Here is a 26715-nt window from a genome sequence, read left to right as displayed (position 1 = left end):
GCTGGGAGGACGTTAATGAAACTGCCTAACAATAAACCCACATAAGAAACTAAGAACTCGCCCTCCATCATTCTACAGTTATAACGTGATTGGGCAGGCACGCTGTTTATATTGTGGTAAAGCGGACGTGAAAACAGGCTGTCGACACGTCACTCAGGTCCGCCTGAATTTCGGGAGAAAATTTGTCCCGGGAGGTTTTCGGGAGAAGCGCTGAATTTCGGGAGTCTCCCGGAAAATCCGGTATGGTTGGCAAGTATGCAATGATGTTGACAATAATATCCAGCCATGCTCACTGTAAAAGATGTGTGTGATGTAAAACTGTCAATGCAACTCAAACGTGGCAATAATGCACGCTGGGTAATATTTCATATTGATCCACACGCAGTGGGAAATAATTGCCTGCTTTTTCTTTTACTAATTATCCTAAGAGAAGGAGAATGCTAATGTTTCACTTGAAGGTTACAAGTTGATGTGCTTGGAAGCTAATGTTAGCATCATTGAGATCAATGCAGCTGCACTTCCTGTTCTAAAACCGGCATAGATCAATGTGGAGCCTGAGGCGCACACACACACGCACACACACACACACACACACACACACACACACACACACACACACACACACACACACACACACACACACACACACACACACACACACACACACACACACACATTTGACGCTGACAAGTTGTGACAAGCTTCGACCTGGTTGGAGTGGGCGAGCAAGCGAGCGCGGCGGCCCAGTCACTCGCTGCCGAGGCGGCTTCTGCTTAGCGTCCTCTGACCCGTCTTCCCTGACAGGACCGACCGGGAGGAAGCGAGGACGGAGGCTCAGGATGACGAGCGCGGCGCCGGCCAGGAAGCCCTATCGTAAAGCTCCTCCGCAGCACCGCGAGGCGCGTCACGCCCTTCCCGCCACGCCGCCCCTTCCGATGCAGCAGCTAGATGACAGCCAGGTAAAGAAACAAACCGCCAACACGCCTCCAACTCCCCTCCCGACACTCCTCGCCGCCTGCAAAGCGCGGCGCGGCATCGGCTCGCCACAAGGCGCCCCCAACACGTCGCCCTCGCCGTCCGACAGCGAGCTGGAAGTCTCCAGCTTGTCCAGTTTGGAGTTTTGTATTCCTCCCCCTCGGCGCTTCAGCGTTCGCCGCCGCCCTGTGAGCGGCGACGACGCGCCGGTTAGCGTCGGAGAGCGTCTGCCCACTCAGCAGGGCGCCAGAAGACGGCGTGTGGACGCTCAGAACCGAAGTAGAGCGTCCGATCCCCCGAAGAGCATCCTGAAGAAGCGCACGTCTCTGGGGGTGACGCACGCCTACGATGTCATCAGGAAGTCCAAGTCCGTGGAAGTGTTGGACGGCGGCGCGGGGCGAGGGAGCGGCGCTCCTCCAGCCCGTCCTCCCTCCCCCGGCGTGCGGCGCTCCTCCAGCGTGCGGCGCTCCTCCAGCCCGCCCTCCCCCGGCGCCAAGCAGCTGAAGTGGAAGATGCACTTCCTGGAAGAGAAGGTTCGCTTCTCCAGCTTCCTGGACGAAATCACCTGCCGGGTCATGAGCCCCGCCCACCTCACCATGCTCGGCAGGGAGGCCTCCGGAGCGCAGCGAAGCCCCGCCCCCAGCCACCACGGCCGCCCCCAAAAGAAGCAGCCATCATCGGCGGGGGGCAAAGCGTCGGGCCGCAGCGAGCGTTGGGACGGCTGGGTCGCGGCGCTGCAGTGCTCCGAGCGCTACAAGCCCCTGCAGGACGGCGAGCCGGGCAGGGAGACCCCAGAGCCCAGGGAAGCTATCACAAAGGGGGCGGGGCTTGTAGAGGAAGTATCGAAGGTAAATAGAAGAGAAAAGTTGGATTGTCAACAAACAGACGAAGCGCACAAACATGGACTTCCTCTTACTAAACAAGAAGTAGTGTCGCGTGTCAAGGTAGGTTTTGTCCTTATCCTCCTCCCTGTTTAGGACCACATTTCCCACAATGCAACGCGTGCCTTGACTCTCACTCACCTTGTCGCCACCTCCTGACCCTTTCTCTTCTTTGTTTGTCTTTCAGGACCTTCTATCCGATTCCGACCGCATCAGGTGAGACGTCTATTTCACGTCATAATAACATTAAAACATTTTTATTGGCCCGCGACACATCTAAAGCCAAAATAAAAACATCCCGGAGTAGAACATCACACAAAAAAAGTACAATATGCAATTTTTGGGAGAAATAATAATAATAATAATAATAGATTTTATTTACATTGGGTAAACAACCTCAAAGTGCTACAGTGTATTAAAAAAATAATAATAATTAAATAAATAAATTAAAACTAGAACAGCCAAATAGCTAAAACTAGTATGCATATATCAACAAAAAAAAGGCTTTTTTAAAAAGAAGGGGTTTTAAGCCTTTTTTAAAAGCATCCACAGTCTGTGGTGCCCTCAGGTGGTCAGGGAGAGCGTTCCACAGACTGGGAGCGGCGGAGCAGAAAGCCCAGTCTCCCATTGTTCGTAGCTTTGTCCTCGTAGATTGGAGGAGATTAGCCTGTCCGGAGCGGAGGTGTCGTGTGGAGGATTTGGGGGTGAGTCGTTCTTTGAGGTAGAGGGGGGGGGGCATTTCCATGGAGGCACTGGTGGGTTAGTAGGGAGACTTTGAATTCAATCAGGAAGCCAGTGAAGGGATTTGAGAGTTGGTGTGATATGGTCGTATTTCCGCACTCTCATCGGGATCCTAGCAGCACTATTCTGTATGTATTGCAGCTTCTGGATGTTCTTGCTGGGGATCCCGACAAGAAGTGCGTTGCAGTAGTCTAGCCTGTAATGTTAAATATAATATCAATAAATTGCGTGTAAATGTGCCATCCGCTGAAATGCGCGAGCCGAACTTGAACGCTCACGTTAGCATGCTAGAAGTTAGCATGCGTCAAGTACCAAGTCATATGACTATGAAGCGTACGCATGTAAAATTAGCTAATAAAGCGAGCACGCTAATGTTAGCAAGTTAACAGTTAGTGTGTGTCCACTACCAAGTTTTAGGACTCTTGAGGTGTTTGGCTGCAAAATTGGCTGAGAAGTTAGCACGTTAATGCTAGCAGGTATGGAGAATGCATATATGTTGAAGAGTTCTTTCTTTATTCATAGTCATGTTTGAACCAGCTAGTATTTTTCCATTTGTACTCTTTTATGCTTGTATCTTGTGTCCGCAGATGTCTGTGTAGTGTCTTGAGGGGTTGGAATGTGGGAGTTGGAGAACTCCCTTTTTACCTTATCTGTATTAGAACAAAGAGGCTGTATTCCTTTCTGGGCGGGTGGGGGACTGTTTGCGTATTTAATAAGTTGTCTCTTCCCGTTTGAATGTCAGACCACTTCTAGATGCCGTTATTAACGGACTGTGGACTGGTCTCCTAAAGTTTTAGTAAAACTTGATAATATTCCTATTCTGTCTTGATGGTCCTTCTTACTCAGCATACATGTCATCGAAAGAACTTGGGATTGACCAGTGACTAATTACCTGAGGGGGAAGACTGGTCAGACGGTCAGACGCAACACATGCTAACAGTTAGCATGTGTCAAGTACCAAGTTATGAGTTGGAAAATTGGCTAAAAAGTAAGCAAGCTTGTGTTGGCATGCTAACAGTTAGAATGCGTCAAGTACCAAGTCATACGACTATGAAGCGTACACATGTGAAATTAGCTTAAAAAGTAGCATTTGAATGTCAGTGTGCTAACAGGTAGCATGTTTCAAGTACCTTATATGACTCTTGAGGGGTTTGGCTGCAAAATTGGCTGAAAAGTTAGCACATTAATGTTAGCATGCTCACAGGGAGTGAATGTCAGTTACCAAGTTATATGACTGAGGTGTTTGGCTGCAAAATTGGCTGAGAAGTTAGCACGTTAATGCTAGCATGCTAGCAGTTAGCATGTGTCAAGTACCAAGTTATGAGTTGCAAAGTTGGTTAAAAAGTAAGCAAGCTTGTGTTGGCATGCTAACAGTTAGAATGCGTCAAGTACCGAGTCATACGACTATGAAGCGTACACATGTGAAATTAGCTAAAAAAGTTATCATTTGAATGTTGGTGTGCTAACAGGTAGCATGTTTCAAGTACCTTATATGACTCTTGAGGTGTTTGACTGCAAAATTGCCTGAAAAGTTAGCACATTAATGTTAGCATGCTCACAGTTAGTGTATGTCAGTTACCAAGTTATATGACTCTGAGGTGTTTGGCTGCCAAATTGGCTGGAAAGTTAGCATGCTAACAGTTAGCTGGTGTCAAGTACCAAGTTATGAGTTGCAAAATTGGCTAAAAAATAAGCACACTTATGTTTGCATGCTAACAGTTAGAATGCGTCAAGTACCAAGTTATACGACTATGAAGCGTACACATGTGAAATTAGCTAACAAAGTTAGCATTTGAATGTCAGTGTGCTAACAGGTAGCATGTTTCAAGTACCTTATATGACTCATGAGGGGTTTGGCTGCAAAATTGGCTGAAAAGTTAGCACATTAACGTTAGCATGCTCACAGTTTGTGTATGTCAGTTACCAAGTTATATGACTCTGAGGCGTTTGGCTGCAAAATTGGCTGAAAAGTTAGCACGTTAATGTTAGCATGCTAACAGTTAGCTTGTGTCAAGTACCAAGTTATGAGTTGCAAAATTGGCTAAAAAATAAGCACGCTTATGTTTGCATGCTAACAATTAGAATGCATCAAGTACCAAGTCATATGACTATGAAACATACGCATGTAGAATTATCAAAAAAAAAGTTAGCATTTGAATGTCAGTGTGCTAACAGGTAGCATGTTTCAAGTACCTTATATGACTCATGAGGGGTTTGGCTGCAAAATTGGCTGAAAAGTTAGCACATTAACGTTAGCATGCTCACAGTTTGTGTATGTCAGTTACCAAGTTATATGACTCTGAGGCGTTTGGCTGCAAAATTGGCTGAAAAGTTAGCACGTTAATTTTAGCATGCTAACAGTTAGCTGGTGTCAAGTACCAAGTTATGAGTTGCAAAATTGGCTAAAAAATAAGCACACTTATGTTTGCATGCTAACAGTTAGAATGCGTCAAGTACCAAGTTATACGACTATGAAGCGTACACATGTGAAATTAGCTAACAAAGTTAGCATTTGAATGTCAGTGTGCTAACAGGTAGCATGTTTCAAGTACCTTATATGACTCTTGAGGTGTTTAGATGCAAAATTGGTTGCAAAGTTAGCACATTAATTTTAGCATGCTAACAGTTAGTGTGTGTCAATTACCAAGTAATATGACTCTGAGGTGCTTGGCTGCAAACTTGGCTGAAAAGTTAGCAGGTAATGTTAGCATGTGTCAAGTACCAAATTATGAGTTGCAAAATTGGCTAAAAAGTAAGCACGCTTGTGTTGGCATGCTAACGGTTAGAATAGGTCAAGTACCAAGTCATATATATATATATATATATATATATATATATATATATATATATATATATATATATATATATATATATATATATATAAAGCGTACGCATGTAAAATTAGCTGAAAAAGTTGGCATGCGAATGTTAACATGTTACCTTTTAGGATGCTAACAGTTAGCATGTGTCATGTACCAAGTTATCTGAGTTGCAAAACTGGCTAAAAAGTAAACACACTTGTTTTGGCATGTTAACACTTAGAATGCACCAAGTACCAATTCATATGACTTTGAAGCGTACGCATGTAAAATGAGCTAAAAAAGTTGGCGTGCAAATATTAGCATGTCACCTGTTAGCATGCTAATAGTTAGCATGTGTCAAGTACCAAGTTATATTTCTCTGAGGTGTTTGGCTGCAAAATTGGCTAAAAATAGCTAAGTTGGCAACACTGATTTCTGCGCTTGTTCCGTCATTACGATGCTTACCACACCCTCTTTCACAGACAGTCCCATTGTAATGTGTTTATTTCATGTCTTTGCGCCGGGAAAGTGTTAGGGAAACACTGACGTCCACACGCAGCTGTGCTCGTGTTTTTGCGTCATTGTAGCAAATCTCGTTTGTTCGATAACGACTTTATGCTCTCAACTTGTCCAATGATTGAGCACCTGTTGTTTTTGTTACCCAGAATCCTTCAGCAGCAGAATGAGGATCTGCGACGGCGCCTTTCTCTCTCCACGCACAAGATGGAGGCCATGGAAGCGGAGTTTGATGGCGGCCGCCATTACATGGAGGCGGAGCTAAGTCGAACCAGAGATGATCTTGACAAGATGAGGGACAAGTTTCGCCGGTGAGACACTCTACTTGTCGCATATCTACATTTTCCTTCCATGCGCTGCAGTGTGTTGACGTGTAAAATTCCCTATTTTGAATTTTATTCCATTTGAAAAATTGGGATTGTAGTGGCTCCATCCCGCAGGATGTTCAATTGGAATCACAGGAAGTGGAATTAATTTGTTGTCATTCTGAGAAAGCCTAAATACGTCATAAATATATAAGAAATATATCACACATATATGAGAAGTCTATCACAAATATATAAGAAATATATCACGAATATATAAGAAATATATCACAAATATATAAGAAATATATCACAAATATATAAGGAATATATAAGAAATATATCACAAATATATAAGAAATATATCATAAATATATAAGAAATATATCACAAATTTGTTCAGAAATATATCACAAATTTATAAAAGAAATATATCACAAATATGTAAGAAATATATCACAAATATGTCAGAAATATATCACAAATTTGTTCAGAAATATATCACAAATATATAAGAAGTATATCACAAATATGTAAGAAATATATCACAAATATGTCAGAAATATATCACAAATATATAAGAAATATATCACAAATATGTCAGAAATATGTCAGAAATGTATACGAAATATATCACAAATACATACAAAATATACCACAAATATATATGAAATATGTCACAGATATATAAGAAATATATCACAAATATGTCAGAAATATATAAAAAATATATCACACATATATAAGAAATATATCACACATATATAAGAAATATATCACAAATATATAAGAAATATATCACCAATATGTCAGAAATATATCACAAATATGTCAGAAATGTATACGAAATATTATCACAAATATATACAAAAAATATCACAGATATATAAGAAATATATCACAAATATATAAGAAAAATATCACAGATATATAAGAAATATATCACAAATATATAAGAAAAATATCGCAAATATATAAGAAATATATCAAAAATATATAAGAACTATATCACAAATACATACAAAATATATCACAAATATATACGAAAAATATCACAGATATATAAGAAATATATCACAAATATGTCAGAAATATATAACAAATATATCACAAATGTAAACGAAATATATCACAAATATATACAAAATATATCACAAATATATACGAAAAATATCACAGATATATAAGAAATATATCACAAATATATAAGAAAAATATCACAAATATATAAGAAATATATCAAAAATATATAAGAAATATATCACAAATATATCACAAATATGTCAGAAATGTATACGAAATATATCACAAATACATACAAAATATATCACAAATATATACGAAAAATATCACAGATATATAAGAAATATATCACAAATATGTCAGAAATATATAGCAAATATATCACACATATATAAGAAATATATCACAAATATCTAAGAAATATATCACAAATATGTCAGAAATATATAACAAATATATCACACATATATAAGAAATATATCACAAATATATAAGAAATATATCACAAATATGTCAGAAATATATCACAAATATGTCAGAAATGTACACAAAATATATCACAAATACATACAAAATATATCACAAATACATACGAAATATATCACAGATATATAAGAAATACATCACAAACGTTATGAAGCCTAAAATACCACAACGGAGACCCCGGACTGTTTAACAACTTAAGCTGTACATCAAGCAAAAATGGGAAAGAATTCCACCTGAAAAGCTTAAAAAATGGGTCTCCTCAGTCCCAAACATTTACTGAGTGTTGTTAAAAGGAAAGTCCATGTAACACAGTGGTAAAAATACCCCTGTGCCAACTTTTTTGCAATGTGTTGCTGCCATTAAATTCTAGGTTAATGATTATTTGCAAAACAAATAAGTTTCTCAGTTCAAACTTTAAATATCTTGTCTTTGCAGTCTATTTAATTGAATATAAGTTGAAAAGGATTTGCGAATCATTGTATTCTGTTTTTATTTATGATTTACACAACATGCCAACTTCACTGGTGGGTTTTGTACTTTGGTAGTGGAGTGGGACTAAATTTAGTAGTCTCATATGAAGTGATTGTCTTGCTGCTGTCTACTCCCATTCAACATGTACAGACTTAGCATTCTATACTGTTGTTTTTGCTAGTCTCGTTTTAGCAACAAACTCAACAGTATGTTATTGAATGTCATGTGGCAATGTAACACTAAAAGGAGGGATCCTGTGTCGTCTTAACGAGCTGTTTTATTCACGACATTACAGCTACTCCAGGTGCTAACTACTAGCATCAGACACGTACATAGATTGTAGCATGAAGACGTGCCGCAACCCGGACATAATCACAACATAAATGGCACAGAACAGCTCCATTTCAAAAAAAGAGGTAAAACAAAAGTAGTGAACAGAAGGAACAAATGATAAATAAATACCGTGATAATGTCGGACAAGCAGAAATGCACAAAGCAATGTTTGATAACAGTGGAAGTCTACTGCTTCTTCAGCACCTGCAGTGAGAGAACTAGTCCAAAAGGTGACGCCATAGCACAAACAATAACACACCTTTCTGTTTATGTTAGGTTCTGCGCATGTCAAAGTAAAGTATTCCGATTTAAGGTGTGATGCATGAAAATGCACGTTCATGATCAGATAATTTTTTTCAGGGTCCATGTACACAGGAACATTCTAATACGAATGATGATCAGATTAAATACATGTTGTCCACGTACTACACACGGCTAACGACCTCGCATGATATCACAATTACATCGCATGATGTCACATTGATTCCACAATAACGTCTCAATGTCATGATATCACATTGATTCCACAATGACATCACATAATGTCAAAATGTCATATTACATTGATGTCACAATTTTGTCGCATGATGTCGCAATTTCATTGCATGATGTCACAATGACGTCGCATGATGTCACAATGACGTCGCATGATGTCACAATGACATTGCATGATGTCACATTGACGTCGCATGATGTCACATTGACGTCGCAATGGTATCTCATTGATGTCACATGTCACAATTACATCGCATGTCACATTGATTTTACAATGGCATCACAATGTCATAATATCACATTGATGTCACAATGAATGCATGATATCACAATGACATCGCATATCACAATGACATCAAACTGATGTCACAATGACATCACACTTATGTCACAATGACATCACATGCGATCGCAATTACGTCACATGATGTCACAATTACATTGCGTGATATCACAATGATGTCACAATATCACATTGATGTCACAATGTCCCATAATGTCACACAGATGTCAAAATATCACAATGATGTCACAATGTCATGATATCAGAGTGATGGCACAATGATGTCTCATGACATCCCACAACGTCACATCGGTGTCACAATGATATCACAATGATGTCACATTCATGTCACATTCATGTCACATTCATGTCACAATGTCATGATATCACATTGATGTCCCATGACATCCCATAATGTCACATTGATGTCACAATATCACAATGATGTCACATTCATGTCACAATGTCATGATTTCACATTCATGTTACAATGACGTCCCATGACATGCCATAATGTCACATGATGTCACAATGTCAGGATATCACATTGATGTCACAATGATGTCCCATGACATCCCACAATGTCACATTGATGTCACAATGATGTCCCATGACATCCCATAAAGTCACATTGATGTCACAATGACATCACAATGATGTCCCATTCATGTCACAATGTCATGATATCACAATGATGTCACAATGATGTCACATGACATTCCATAATGTCACATGATGTCACAATGTCATATCACATTGATGTCACAATGATGTCCCATGACATCCCATAATGTCACAATGATGTCACAATGTCATGATATCACATTGATGTCACAATGATGTCACATGACATTCCATAATGTCACATGATGTCACAATGTCATATCACATTGATGTCACAATGATGTCCCATGACATCCCATAATGTCACATTGATGTCACAATGATATCACATTGGTTTCACATTCATGTCACAATGTCATGATATCACATTGATGTCACAATGATGTCCCATGACATCCCATAATGTCACAATGATATCACAATTATGCCACATTCATGTCACAATGTCATGATGTCACAATGATGTCCCATGACATCCCATAATGTCACAATGATATCACAATTATGCCGCATTCATGTCACAATGTCATGATATCACAATGATGTCCCATGACATCCCATAATGTCATATTGATGTCACAATGATATCACAATTATGTCACATTCTTGTCACAATGTCATGATATCACAATGATGTCCCATAACATCCCATAATGTCACATTCATGTCACAATCATATCACAATGATTTCACATTCATGTCACAATGTCATGATATCACATTGATGTCACAATGATGTCCCATGACATCCCATAATGTCACAATTATGCCACATTAATGTCATGATATCACAATGATGTCCATGGCATCCCATATTGTCACATTGATGTCACAATGATATCCCAATGATGTCACATTCATGTCACAATGTCATGATATCGCAATGATGTCCCAAGACATCCCATAATGTCACAATGATATCCCAATGATGTCACATTCATGTCACAATGTCATGATATCGCAATGATGTCCCAAGACATCCCATAATGTCACAATGATATCACAATGATGTCACATTCATGTCACAATGTCATGATATCACATTGATGTCACAATGACGTCCCATGATGTCAGATGACGTCACATGATATCGCAGCAACACTTCCTGTTCTGAGATGGTTCTCCTTCCCTCACACAGACTCCAGAACAGCTACACGGCGTCTCAGCGGGCCAATCAGGACTTGGAGGAGAAGCTTCACGCTCTGGTAAATGTCTGACTCCTACTCTTCTGGGGCGTGCAGGTGGACAAGAGTCCTTGCCAGCCAATCAGCTTGTCTCGTTCCAACCCCCCACCCACCTCCCCCCCTAAAACTCTTTGCTCGATGTAATTCATTTTTTTCCCCTCTCCTTCACTTGGATGAAACTCGTAACTATGGCAACCTCAGACTGTCTCCATAACAACAGCTGCCACTGTAGCATTTGTCGCCGGCTCCTGATTGGTGGACAGCCGCAGAAAGTGTGTGTGTGTGTGTGTGTGTGTGTGTGTGTGTGTGTGTGTGTGTGTGTGTGTGTGTGTGTGTGTGTGTGTGTGTGTGTGTGCTGATTGATCAGTCGGCCAATAAGCAATCAATGACTGATCGCAGACAAGCAGTTAATGACTTCCTTCATGACCTAATGGCGGAAAAGGAAGCGGACGGTTGCCAGGGGCAACAGTGTGCAGGCAGGGCTAAGGGGCTTGCGGGGTTGCCACGGTTACGAAAGCATTCTGATCAATACACTGCTGTTGTCCCGCACAACTTTTGACATGTAGCCTCGACTGTCAATCAATCAATCGATGGATTTGATCACGTTTTGTTTTTCCACTCTCATCTTCATCCTCTTTCACGCTGCTCCGTGGCGGACTCCTCATCGTCATCTTCGCCCCTCATCAGGCTGCTGTCAGCCAGACCTGGGTCCATGCAGTTGGGTTTACCTTTATCTTCCTCCTCCTCATTTCACACTCATCCTCCTCACCAGCTCGTTTTAGCGCCGTCTGGCTAGTTAGCTTAGCAAGCTAATGTGTTTGCCTTGTATTTGTTCAGTCTAGTCGTGTGGATACAAACACTAGGGCTGCACGATTTGGAGAAAAAAACCTCATTGCCATTTTTCTCTCCAAAATTGCGATTCGATTTGCGATTTTTATATTTAATACATAAAAATGCACAAACATGCATAAAACCGCACATTACAATGATATGCAATAATTTACTTACAACAAAAGTTGACTCAGAGGTTTTGTCTACATCAGGGGTGTACAAAGAGCGACCCGGGGGCCATTTGCGGCGCCTTAGCAGCTCATTTTTTGACGGCCTGTGACACATCCTAAAAGCATTACCAAAAAAACATTAAAAAGTGGCATGAAAGAGCAGGTGAAATGTTGCAATATTGACACTAATAACACAAAGCTTTTACTTTAAAATTGTCAATGCTCAAAAAATAATACATCAATATCCTTTATTTAACCAGGTGAAATCTCATTGAGAGGAGAACAAAAAACAAAAAAAGAGCGGTAAATTAAAATAATTATTATTGATGTATATTTACATAAAAACATGTGATGGGTCAAAACAATATATAAAATGTTTCAGTAAAAACAACTTAAAAACAAGTGCAATTTCCATTAAAAAGACTTGAAATTAATTATAAATAATATAATATATAAATTATAATAAATTAATAATAAAAAAACTTATAATCGATGGATAGATTTGAAGTATATCTAGACATTTAAAAATAAAATATGTGGATATGTGACTTATTTTTAACACTTTTATGAGTGGGGGCCTTTTGGATCCCCGAGACATTTAGTCTGATTTTTTTTTAACTGTCAAAAAATGATAATGAACCAAAATCTATATTGTTATGAGTAATTCTCCCATTTAAGGATCTGATTATTTCACATCAAATATACCATTTTACCAATTTTGGGGGGAAATAAATTGCATATTTTTGTGTTTTTCCTATTTAAAAAAGGCATAAAAACATAAAAAAGACAATTAAAACTTATAGATGGACGGATCTGAAGCTGAGCTATAGATATTTAAGTGTTTAAAGTAAAAATAATAATAATAATATATATATATATATATATATATATATATATATATATATATATATATATATGACTTATTTTTTAAACCTAATGACTAAGTCCCTTTTGGGTGCCCAAAATCGAGGGAAGTGCTAAAGGTTTTAATTTATTATGTATTGGTTTTGAAAGTGACAAATATCACATTGCTATCATTTTTCAGTGTGCAGCCCTCAGGGGAAAAAGTTTGGACATCCCTAGTCTACATCAATTGAAGAACTAACCGATAAAAACTACATAGTGATTGTAATGTAATCATAATATATAATAATAATAATGCAAGTAACCATTTCAAAGGATATAAACTCTTATTTCTCATTGCTGTAGAATTGTTTACCATTGTACTGTAATTGGAAGGTTTATTATCCTAAATAAATAAACAAAAAATAAAATGGACTAACTTCTGTAAGCAGAACTTTAACTTAAATAAGTATTGAACATCTTAAAGTGATTTTTGCCCCAGTTGGACAAACTTTTTTTTTTTGTCATCAAGGCATTCTTGCTTAGACGTCTGTGTTGATGGGCTCATATTGCCCATGTGATTTGAAGCAGAAATATTCCCACAACGGGACATTTTGGCTTTGTCATCATATTTTTTTCCCTCCTAATTTTTCTTACTTTGCGGAACTTCTCACTCACGAGACAAAGGTTGCGAATGACCGGAAAAAAGAGGGCTCCCTGCGTTCAGTTAATCCTGCTGTTAAATAAACGCACTCGGGTGCTGAGAGCGATACACAGAGAGAGACCTCTTTCTCCCTGTTTGGAGCGAGAGACGAAGACACGCGAGGCTCAACAATTCTTCTTGGCGAACGTGTCTGTCACTCAAATGGCGGGGAAAAAAAACTTGACGTCGATGAATCGTGCAGCCCTGATAAAAAACTACAACTATGGTAATCCGTTTGAAAGTCCCTCTGAAACCTGACGCCGTTGCTTCTCCCACAGCTGCGCAAGGTGGAGCGGGACAAGAAGACGATGGACCAGGAGATCGTGGAGCTCACCAACAAGTTGCTGGAGGCCAAGAACACCATCGACCGCCTGGAGGAGCTAAACGTGAGGACACGCCCCCTTTTTGCCTTGCGAACGAGATACAAACTCACAGAGTTTTGGGCCGTTTTGAGAGTCGATGCTAACTTTGTTAGCATTAGCGCTGGAGGGGAAACCTAACATGAAAACAAGAGACATTGACGTATATCCCCATTAGGAAAGTACATACCCCAATTTAAACGCAACTACGATATTTAATAGTGTGCATTGAAAATATACATCTCTTAGAACAGAGCGATCGTTTTGTACTCTGAGGAATACGAGACAGAGGTGTTTTTGCGGTGCGTTCAAGGACAGCTGAACAGAGTACGACTCGCGCCAGCTCGCTAGCTTAAATGCTAACATGAAAACAAGAGAAATTGACGTACTGTATGTCCCCATTAGGAAAGTACATACCCCAATTTAAACGCAACTACGCTATTTAAAGGGGAACATTATCACCAGACCTATGTAAGCGTCAATATATACCTTGATGTTGCAGAAAAAAGACCATATATTTTTTAAACCGATTTCCGAACTCTAAATGGGTGAATTTTGGCGAATTAAACACCTTTCTAATATTCGCTCTCGGAGCGATGACGTCACAACGTGGCGTCACATCGGGAAGCAATCCGCCATTTTCTCAAACACCGAGTCAAATCAGCTCTGTTATTTTCCGTTTTTTCGACTGTTTTCCGTACCTTGGAGACATCATGCCTCGTCGGTGTGTTGTCGGAGGGTGTAACAACACGAACAGGGACGGATTCGAGTTGCACCAGTGGCCCAAAGATGCGAAAGTGGCAAGAAATTGGACGTTTGTTCCGCACACTTTACCGACGAAAGCTATGCTACGACAGAGATGGCAAGAATGTGTGGATATCCTGCGACACTCAAAGCAGATGCATTTCCAACGATAAAGTCAAAGAAATCTGCCGCCAGACCCCCATTGAATCTGCCGGAGTGTGTGAGCAATTCAGGGACAAAGGACCTCGGTAGCACGGCAAGCAATGGCGGCAGTTTGTTCCCGCAGTCGAGCGAGCTAAACCCCCTATCGACCCTAGCTTCCCTGGCCTGCTGACATCAACTCCAAAACTGGACAGATCAGCTTTCAGGAAAAGAGCGCGGATGAGGGTATGTCTACAGAATATATTAATTGATGAAAATTGGGCTGTCTGCACTCTCAAAGTGCATGTTGTTGCCAAATGTATTTCATATGCTGTAAACCTAGTTCATAGTTGTTAGTTTCCTTTAATGCCAAACAAACACATACCAATCGTTGGTTAGAATGCGATCGCCGAATTCGTCCTCGCTTTCTCCCGTGTCGCTGGCTGTCGTGTCGTTTTTGTCGGTTTCGCTTGCATACGGTTCAAACCGATATGGCTCAATAGCTTCAGTTTCTTCTTCAATTTCGTTTTCGCTACCTGCCTCCACACTACAACCATCCGTTTCAATACATTCGTAATATGTTGAATCGCTTAAGCCGCTGAAATCCGAGTCTGAATCCGAGCTAATGTCGCTATAGCTTGCTGTTCTTTCGGCCATGTTTTTTTGTGTTGGCTTCACTATGTGACGTCACAGGAAAATGGAGGGGTGTTTATAACGATGGTTAAAATCAGGCACTTTGAAGCTTTCTTTAGGGATATTGCGTGATGGGTAAAATTTTGAAAAAAACTTCGAAAAATATAATAAGCCACTGGGAACTGATTTTTAATGGTTTTAACCCTTCTGAAATTGTGATAATGTTCCCCTTCAATAGTGTACATTAAAAATATAAATCTCTTAGAACAGAGCGATCGTTTTGTACTCTGAAGAATACGAGACAGGTGTTTTTACGGGGTAGCCGGGCATCACAACAAATCTAGGCATAATAATGTGTTAATTCCACGACTGTATATATCGGTATCGGTTGATATCGGAATCGGTAATTAAGAATTGGACAATATCGGAATATCGGATATCGGCAAAAAAGCCATCATCGGACATCTCTACCTGAAACAGAAAAAATTGTGCTCTGGTTCAGACTTAGCGGAGTGGAATTGCCGTGAACACACCAACGTGTACCAGGTGATGGCGTTAAAAGTCATGTTTGTTGTTTTGTACGGCTGATGTATTCCAAACTTTCACTAACCGACTTCCTTAGCTTTCAATCGCGCTGGAGATGAGGCAAATCTCACCAAATCTTTCCCCCGTTTTCACTGAAATTTTGTGGCACTTATTGATGACGCACATTCGCGACATATTTGGAATTTTTAAAGAAAATTCTACAACTTTAGGACACTGCATGCAACCCAATGCAAAGATGCGATTCCGATGCAGTAAGACCCATGATGCATTGCGTTTCCATGTCACAATTTCGAACAAATAATAACACTACATTTCATTTGTCGCGCACTTTTTATTGAAATAAATTAGAGATGTCCGATAATGGCTTTTTTGCCGATATCCGTTATTCCGATATTGTCCAACTTTTAATTACCGATTCCGATGTCAACCGATACCGATATATACAGTCGTAGAATTAACACATTGTTATGCCAAATTTTGTTGTGATGCCCCGCTGGATGCATTAAACAATGTAACAAGGTTTTCCAAAATAAATCAACTCAAGTTATGGAAAAAAATGCCAAACATGGCACTGCCATATTTATTATTGAAGTCACAAAGTGCATTATTTTCTTTAACATGCCTCAAAACAGCAGCTTGGAATTTTGGACATGCTCTCCCTGAGAGAGAATGAGGAGGTTGGGGTGGGCGGGGTTGAGGTGTGTGTGTGTGGGGGGGAGTAGGGGCTAGCGGGGGGTGTATTTTGTAGCGTCCCGGAAGAGTTAGTGCTGCAAGGGGTTCTGGGTATTTGTTCTGTTGTGTTTATGTTGTGTTACGGTGCGGATGTTCTCCCGGAATGTGTTTGTCATTCTTGTTTGGTGTGAGTTCACAGTGTGGCGCATATTTGTAACAGTGTTAAAGTCGTTTATACGGCCACCCTCAGTGTGACCTGTATGGCTGTTGACCAAGTATGATTTGCATTCACTTGTGTGTGTCAAAAGCCGTAGGTATTATGTGATTGGGCCGGCACGCAAAGGCAGTGCCTTTAAGGTTCATTGGCGCTCTGTACTTCTCCCTACGTCCGTGCACCACTCCGTACAGCGGCGTTTCAAAAAGTCATACATTTTACTTTTTGAAACCGATACCGATAATTTACGAACCGATACCGATAATTTCCGATATTACATTTCAAAGCAGCCCGTTATTATCGGACATCTCTAAAATAAATCTTACAGTGCTGCAGTACAAAGCAATATTTAAAACAATAAGAGCTTATCCATTAAAACAGATGAAATACTCAAACTGCGTTGAGGACCCGGTAATTCACCGGGCAGTGATGAAATGTGTCATCAACGTGAAATATCACGACATGACAGTATTAAAAGCTCTATCGCCTGCAACATTTATATCATTTATATCGCGCAACCCTAGTGTGCAGTGATGTACACTTCCCACCCTCAATGGCCGCCATCTTAGCTACTGACAGAAGTATTCCATTTGAGACACAGCCGCTACGCCAAAATGCTGGCGTGCGGCGTGACATGTAGCGCCGCTGTTAGCTTAGCATTAGCCGCTACTGGCCTCCTGCAGCCTCTGGCTAAGCGTTGTCTTGTCCAATCAGGAACGCTACCGACAGGACTGCAACCTCGCCGTGCAGCTGCTCAAGTGCAACAAGTCCCATTTTAGGAATCACAAGTTTGCTGACGTAAGTATCCTGTGTGTGTGTGTGTAAGTGTTTTCATGTGTGTGTCTGTGTGGCCAATACCTGTGTGAAGTTGGCCCCCTCACCTTCATAACTAGACCCCTAGCTATGTCAAAATCTCCTCAAACTTGTCCCAACAGATTGTTCTGCAATAATCTTTGGTGTAATTATTATACTTTTTAAGTTATTAACGTTTTATGTTGTTAACATGTAATTAACGTGTTATGAATCATAACTGGACCAGGCCCCCATCTATGACAAAATCTCCACAAACTGCAAAATATTTGGTCTATTATAGTTTTTCAATTATTAACTTGTCCCATTCGTTTGCGCTGCACATTTTTTTGTGTATCATAGTTTTTAAGTTATTAACATTTTAAGGTTTTATGTCATACTTGCCAACCTTGAGACCTCCGATTTCGGGAGGTGGGGGGTGGGGGGCGTGGTCGGGGGTGGGGCGTGGGGCGTGGTTAAGAGATATATATATATATATATATATATATATATATATATATATATATATATATATATATAAATAAAAGAAATACTTGAATTTCAGTGTTCATTTATTTACACATATACACACATAACACTCCTCTACTCATTGTTGAGTTAAGGGTTGAATTGTCCATCCTTGTTCTATTCTCTGTCACTATTTCAGAACACACACATTATACAAATATACATTATAAAATCAATAAGAAAACGGGAGCTCTAATTTGGGAGTCTGAATTAGGATCAGAAGTTCCTATATAAACATTGCGTACTCACTTCGCCATTTTGTATTGATTACTGCAGCTGTACACTGGATACTACAAATACAAACTACCTACAACTCACAAACACTTTAGAGTTAGGCTCCACCATCAGAATGTGTACTTAAACTTATAAAGATCACATGGATATTATTCAGTGAGTTGATTCACCAAAACTAACCTGTTATACAGGAGGAAAAAGCACACAGGACGTTTCAATTGTTCACAGACTGGTCGCTCTCATCAGAATGACAAGACACTTCCGGTCTGCAGGTGATAGCATTCAATTGGGAAGAAACGCCCTACTGCCCCCTACTTACCAATGTGAATACTGATAAATGTGTAATGACAGCTCCAAAAACGAATTCAAACCACAAAATAAACTAAATAAATCAACACAAAAATGTGACACATTATGGGTGGGTCACATGTGCATGTACAACAGGCTGTCAACACGTCACTCAGGTCCTCATGGAGCTGGAGGGGGCGTGGCCTCCAGCTCCGCCTGAATTTCGGGAGATTTTCGGGACAAAATTTGTCCCGGGAGGTTTTCGGGAGAGGCGCTGAATTTCGGGAGTTTCCCGGAAAATCCGGGAGGGTTGGCAAGTATGTTTTATGTTAACTTGTAATAAAACTTGTAATAAACAAATCGATTCATAACTAGACCCCCAACAATGTCAAACCCCCTTCAAACCAGTCCCAATTGTTTGTGCTGCAAAAATCTTTGGTCTAACTATTAACTTTTTATATTATACATGTAAGCAATGTGTTATAAAGTCACCAACTATGTCAAAATCTCCAGAAACTTGTCCCATCCGTTTGTGTTGAAAACATTTTTAGTTTAACTATTATAGTTTTTATGTTATCGTTTTACGGTTTTATGTTAACATGTAATGAACGTGTTATTAATCATAACAAGACCCCAACTGTGTCAAAATCTCCCCAAACGTTTTCCCAATCATTTTTGTCCAACTATTACAGTTTTTATTTGAGTTTTTAAGTTAACGTTTCAATATACATAACCAGTCCTTCAACCATGACAAACCCTCCCCACACTTGTCCCATTCGCTTGTGCTGCAATTTTTTTTGTCTATTATAGTTTTTAACCTTTTATGGTTATTAACATGTAATTAACGTGTTATTATTCAAAACTAGACCCCCCCCCCCACCCCTCATGTCAAAATTTCCCTCAATTTGTCCCAATCGTTTGCGCTGCAAAAATATTTGGTTCAACTATTATAGTTTTTGTTAACGTTTTATGTTATTAACATGTGTTATTATTCATAACTAAACTCCCCCAAACCTTTCCTAATCGTTTTTGCTACGTATGTGCTGCAAACATATTTGATCCAACTATTGTAGTTAAGTTATTAAAATTGTATTTTGTTAGCATGTAATTCATGTGTCATTAAGTCACCAACTTGTCCCATCCGTTTGTGCTGTAAACATTTTTGGTTGAACTATTATAGTTTTAATGTTATTAACGTTTTATGGTTTTATGTTATAAAAATGTTATTATTCAAATCTCTCGAAACTGTTTCCCAATCGTTTGTACTGCAAATATTTTTGTCTAACTATTATAGTTTTTAAGTTATTAATTTTTATGGTTTTACATTAACCCGTTAACGTGTTATCAATCATAACTAGTCCCCAACTATGTCAAAATCTCCACAAACGTGTCCCCTTTGTTTGTACTGCAAAATATTTGGTCTATTTTTCAGTTATTAACTTTTCATGGTTTTATGTTATTAGCATGTAATTAAAGATTTATGATTCATAACCAGTTGCCCCCAACTATGTCAAAATCCCCCAAAACTTGTCCCAAACGTTTGTGCTATGTGTGTGTTGTTATATTATAGTTTTTTAATTGTTAACGTTTTATGTTAACAAGTAATTAACAATATTTTATAAACGTATTATTCAAAACTAGACCCTAACTATGTCAAAATCTCCCCAAATTTGTCCCATTTGTCTGTGCTGCAAAAATGTTTTAGGTTAACTATTATAGTTTTTGTTAAGTTTTTGTTATTAACATGTAATTAACATATTATTCATAACTAGACCCTAACTATGTCAAAATCTCCCCAAACATGTCCCATTTGTTTGTGCTGCAAAAATGTTTTAGGTTAACTATTATCGTTTTTGCTACGTCTTTGTTGCAAAAATATTTGATATAACTATTGTAGTTTTTAAGTTAACATTTTATGTTAACGTACAATTAACGCGTTATTAATCATGACTAGTCCCCAACTATGACAACATCTTCACAAACTTGTCCCAAACACTTGTGCTACCTTTGTGTTGTTATATTTGGCCTAACTATTATAGTTTTTAATTACGTTTTGTGTTATTAACATGAAATTAACATATTATTTTTCATAACCAGTTTTCCCCCACCTTGTCAAAATGTTCCCAAACGTGTCCCGATCGTTTGTGCTACAAACATATTTGGTATAACTATCATATTTTTTATGTTATTAAAACTTGTCCCAATGGTTTGTGCTGCAAAAGTTTTTGGTCTAACTATTACCGTTTTTAAGTTAAAGTTGTATGTTGTTAACGCATACTTGCCAACCCTCCCGGATTTTCCGGGAGACTCCCGAAATTCAGCGCCTCTCCCGAATACCTCCCGGGACAAATGTTCTCCCGAAAATCTCCCGAAATTCAGGCGGAGCTGGAAGCCACGCCCCCTCCAGCTCCATGCGGACCTGAGTGACGTGTCAACAGCCTGTATTCACGTCCGCTTTCCCACAACACACGTTATGACTGTAGAATGATGGAGGGCGAGTTCTTGGTTTCTTATGTGGGTTTATTGTTAGGCAGTTTCATTAACGTCCTCCCAGCGCGGTAACAACACACAACAACAGCAGTCATGTTTTATTCCACAGTAAAGCAGTTCGTCTGCCGTAAACAGCAATGTTGTTGTAATATATTGAGTTGGAGGCAATAACCAGGCGAGGTGATGAAGTACGTCTCTTTACTGTAGACTTCAGAACAGACTCACACACTTGACGTCAGGTGCGCAACACCACGTAAATCGTTGGCCAACCAAAAAGTAACCCCAGTACGCTATAGCCAACATTCACCAGGAGATGGCAACAGACAAACATAGATCACTCTATAACATTCCTCCCCTTTTAGAAATGGGGAAGTTCCTCAAAATAAATAAACAACCCAACCAAAAAAATGCAGCAGCTCAATTAAAAAACTGTACTTAAGCCACATTCTTTATTTTTTTTTTTTAGTACTGAACTCTTAACCCTCATTTGTAAACAATAACATGCTTATTACACAAACAGTATTTGTACATCTTTAACCCAGATTTTTATACTGTCTTCAGAGATTCAGTTTTTTTGGTGGTACTCGAAACCTTTCTGGGTACCTGCGAAAGGGTGTTCAGCATGGTTAGAAAAATAGTGACAGAGAATAGAACAAGGATGGACAATTCAACCCTTAACTCAACAATGAGTAGATGAGTGTTATGTGTGTGTATCTGTGTAAATAAATGAACACTGAAATTCAAGTATTTATTTTTATTTATGTATATATATATATATATATATATATATATATATATATATATATATATAATAAAATAATTATATATATATGTATGTATATATATATATATATATATATATATATATATATATATATATATATATATATATATATATATATATATATATATATATATATGAAATACTTGACTTGGTGAATTCTAGCTGTAAATATACTCCTCCCCTCTTAGCCACGCCCCAACCACGCCCCCGCCCCACCCCCCACCTCCCGAAATCAGAGGTCTCAAGGTTGGCAAGTATGTGTTAACGTGTAATTAGCATGTTATTGACCATAACTAGACCACCACCCCCCCCAACTATGTCAACATTTCCCCAAACTTGTCCCAAACGTTGGTGCTGCAAAATCTTTGGTCTAACTATTATGTTTTTTAAGTTATAAACGTATTATGTTGTTAATGTGTAATTAGCCTGTTATTGATCATAACTAGACCAGAAGTGTCAAAAGATGGAGCTAACTGTTTTAATGACATTCCCACTTTACTTCAATCTCCTCACCTGTGGCTCAATAATGCAACATCAACGCCGGAAATGTGTACCGTGAAAAAAACGCCCGACCGGAACCCTCTAATAACTAAAGTTCTGTGGGTGAATAATGTAAACCCACTACAATTTTTAGCGCTTTGATAGCTAGTCTACTGACAGATATAAGTAAGAACTTTACACTACTTTATGTTAAAAATGACAACAACGGAAGATGAATGTCCCATAACAAGAAGGTAGAGAAAAAGAAGAAGCTTATCAACTACGGTGTCAGCACGGACTACAATGGCGGACCCACGCAAATTGTCAGTACTTATGCAGATCCCAAATACACATCAGCAGGTACCAGAAGGTAAGAAAAGTTGGATTTGCATAAATAGTTTGAAACAAAACGCCAGATAATATATGCTAATAAATGCCATTTTGCGGTCCTTATACACACACTATAGTAATACTCGTATGTTTAATGCGCCGACAATCCATCAAGTGGTGCGGCTTCATAGCTTACCGAAGTCGTACTAAAAACATTTTGACAGATTTTTGAGCGCCGTGTGTAATGTTCTATATTCTCAATGGAACATTTAAAGTTTTGTTGGTGTTTACTGGCATCATCTTGCAGTTTACATCTATCTGTTATGTTTGACTGCCATCTGCTGGTCACACTTATCGTTACACCATGTACCAAATAAAATAGCTTCGAGATCAGTACATTAGACCAGTGTTTTTCAACCTTTTTTGAGCCAAGGCACATTTTTAGTGTTCAAAAAATCCGGAGGCACACCACCAGCAGAAATCATTAAAAAACAGTTGACAGTAAAAAGTTGTTGGATATGACTTTAAACCATAACCAACCATGCACCAATATAACTCTTGTCTCAAAGTAGGTGTACTGTCACCACCTGTCACATCACACCCTGACTTATTTTGACTTTTTTTGCTGTTTTCCTGTGTGTAGTGTTTTAGTTCTTATCTTGCGCTCCTATTTTGGTGGCGTTTTCTCTTTTTTTGGTATTTTCCTGTAGCAGTTTCATGTCTTCTTTTGAGTGATATTTCCCGCATCTACTTTGTTTTAGCAATCAAGATAATTTCTGTTGTTTTTAATCCTTCTTTGTGGGTACATTGTTGATTGTCATGTCATGTTGGGATGTACATTGTCTTTGCTCCACAGTAAGTCTTTGCTGTCATCCAGCATTCTGTTTTTGTTTACTTTGTAGCCAGTTCAGTCTTAGTTTCGTTCTGCATAGCCTTCCCTAAGCTTCAATGCCTTTTCTTAGGGGCACTCACCTTTTGTTTATTTTTGGTTTAAGCATTAGACACCTTTTTTACCTGCACCCTGCCTCCCGCTGTTTCCGACATCTACAAAGCACCTACTGATATGGAAGAGTATTACACGGTTACTCTGCCGAGCTCTAGACAGCACCGACACTCAACAACAACACATCATTTGCAGACTATAATTACTGGTTTGCAAAAAATATTTTTAACCCAAATAGGTGTAATTAGATAATCTCCCACGGCACACCAGACTGTATCTCACGGCACACTAGTGTGCCGCGGCACAGTGGTTGAAAAACACTGCATTAGACCAGTGTTTTTCAACCACTGTGCCGTGGCACACTAGTGTGCTGTGAGATATTGTCTGGTGTGCCGTGGGAAATTTTGCAACTTCACCTAATTGGTCCAAAAAATATTTTTTGCAATTTAATAATTATAGTCTGCAAATAATGTGCCGTTGTCGAGTGTCTGTATAGAGCTCGGCAGGTTAACCATGTAATATTCCTTATCAGTAGTTCATTGCTTTGTAGAAGTCGGAATGCGTCGAGGATGGTTTGTCGTGATCCCAATATGCAGAGCACAGCGGGAGACGGCGTGCAGGTAAAATGGTATGCAATGATTAAACCAAAAATGAACAAAAAGGAAAGGAAAAGGCACTGAAGCTTAGGGATGGCTATGCAAAACGAAGGCAAAACTGAACTTGCTACAAGGTAAACAAAAACAGAATGCTGGACGACAGCAAAGACTTACAGCGTGTGGAGCAGAGATGGCGTCCACAAAGTACATCCGTACATGACACGACAATCAACAATGTCCCCACAAAGAAGGATAGCGTACGCACAACTTAAATAGTCTCGATTGCTAACACAAAGCAGGTCAGGCAATTGCACTCAAAGGAAGGCGTGAAGCTGCTACAGGAAAACACCAACAAAACAGGAAGGAAGGGTCCTCCAAAATAACAGCGCAAGACAGGAACTAAAGCACTACACACAGGAAAACAACAACAAACTCAAAATAAGGCACGACAACCTAGTGGAGTTTAATTTTTTGACCTTTTCTGCTGGTGGTGTGCCTCCGTATTTTCTTTATTAAAAAAATGTGCCTTAGCTCAAAAAAGGGTTGAAAAACAGTGCATTAGACGCACCGGGTTATAAGGTCGATTTTTGAGAAAATGAAAGGATTTTAAGTGCGCCTTATAGTCCGAAAAATACGGTACATACAAACTATAATAGTTAGACCAAAACAGTTTGCAGCACTAACGAATGTGACAAGGTGGGGGCGGGGCCAACTTGACACAGGTGCGATAACCGCAGGTGAGCAAGTGTCCTTACTGAGCGTTGTTGTGGTCCTCCAGCTGCCGTCGGAGCTGCAGGACATGTTGAGCAAGCACATGAAGAGCAGCTTGCCAGAGCGAAGCCCCGCCCCCTCCGGCCAGGACCCCGACACGCTGAGCTTGACGCCGTCCGACGTGGTCCCAACCTCCGTCATCGCTCGCGTCCTGGAAAAACCCGAGCCCCTGCTCCTGAACTCGGCCCAGTCCAGCAGCTGCGGCTGGCCCGTGGCCGAGGACGTCTTCGTGCACGTGGACATGACGGGGGGCTCGCAGGCGACGCCCGCCGAAGAGCGAGGACGCGACGAGGACGGCGCCGAGGACGTGGCCACGCTCAACGGCTCGTGCCGGAGCCAGAGCAGCCTGGACGCCGGCGAGGAGACGGGGGGCCGCGCGCCGTCTTTCGACAAGCTCAATCCGTACCCTCCCCCGCCGCCGCCCAACCCGCTGTACCCGGGGCGCAAGGTCATCGAATTCTCCTCCGACGACAAAGTGAAGATCCCCAAGAACAGCCCGCTGCCCAACTGCACGTACGCCACCCGCCAGGCCATCTCGCTCAGCCTGGTGCAGAACGACGAGCCGCCTCCCGGCAGCCCCGCCCTCTTACGCGGCGGTGCGGGGATCCACCCCCTGCGGCAGGACGCCGGCGTGGAGTTGACGTCCAATCAGTCCAGCCCTTTCAGCAGCCCCCCGCAGGTGAGTAAAGCCAACTATCGTATTTTCCGGACTACAGAGAGCACCGCTATATAAGCCCCACCCACAAAATTTTAGAAGATAAAATATTTTTCCATATATTAGCAGCTGAACTGGACTATAAGCCGTAGCTATATACGTTGTTAAATAAATATTTTGTAAATATTTATTTACATACCTTAATTGCTTCTAAACAGTGTCTGTAACACGGCAGTAAAACGGCTGATCAAACAAAACAGAAGTCATCGTCATGCACCCACTAGCTGCGCAAGCGAGCTCTCAAATCAGCTAAACAGACTCAATAACTCCACGGTGACGTTTTGCTGAATTTACTGAGGAATTTGTGAAACTGAAACAATACAAAAAGAATGCCATTGTAAGTTATTAATGCTAACACAGACACTCGTAAGCGTGTCAACATATAAGCTAATGCTAACGATGCCAGCTAGATTTCATTACAATAGCACGTGCAAATATGCATGAAAACACTCCTACAGACATCACACATGGGACACTTTAGTATGAATTGTTTTAGTTATATTGTAAAACTTACAACCGTTGCTTGGAGTGATAAATGTAGAATCCATATGAGTAGAAACCCAATGAATGATTAGAAGGCCGAACGGTAGTGAAGTGCGGATCGATACTAAAATATTGATACCACCGATACCAGATCTTTATGCGCTTATATGGATTCTCAAATCAAAGTATCGATACTTTTGATACTTTAGTCCAGGAGTCTAAACTTTTTCCCCCAGTATTGCTATTTTTTTATTTTTTTAAAATGCTAAAAACAGATATTTTAAATATATTTAGAGACAGAACTTTTATC

General features: G+C 39.9%; 1 protein-coding gene across 3 annotated transcripts in view; it reads left to right on the top strand.

The window, feature by feature from the left end:
- The window catches only part of tjap1 (tight junction associated protein 1 (peripheral)), a 40089-nt gene that overhangs the window by 10520 nt on the left and 2854 nt on the right, over nt 1-26715 (top strand). The window contains exons 2-9 of one of the 3 annotated variants that reach the window (XM_061966982.1): nt 805-1919; nt 2044-2072; nt 6064-6225; nt 11073-11139; nt 11806-11835; nt 13944-14051; nt 17689-17772; nt 25215-25886. In XM_061966982.1, the coding sequence (XP_061822966.1) occupies nt 840-1919; nt 2044-2072; nt 6064-6225; nt 11073-11139; nt 11806-11835; nt 13944-14051; nt 17689-17772; nt 25215-25886 (2232 nt within the window). In that variant the 5' untranslated portion in view covers nt 805-839. Of the gene's footprint in view, nt 1920-2043; nt 2073-6063; nt 6226-11072; nt 11140-11805; nt 11836-13943; nt 14052-17688; nt 17773-25214; nt 25887-26715 lie in introns of all 3 variants that reach the window. The other 2 variants (XM_061966964.1, XM_061966972.1) reach the window with 2 other exon arrangements.

The sequence above is a fragment of the Nerophis lumbriciformis genome, linkage group LG02, assembly GCF_033978685.3.
Source record: "Nerophis lumbriciformis linkage group LG02, RoL_Nlum_v2.1, whole genome shotgun sequence".
NCBI classification, from domain to species: domain Eukaryota; kingdom Metazoa; phylum Chordata; class Actinopteri; order Syngnathiformes; family Syngnathidae; genus Nerophis; species Nerophis lumbriciformis.
Note: the sequence above shows the minus strand (reverse complement) of the source record. Positions and strands in the feature narration are given on the sequence as shown.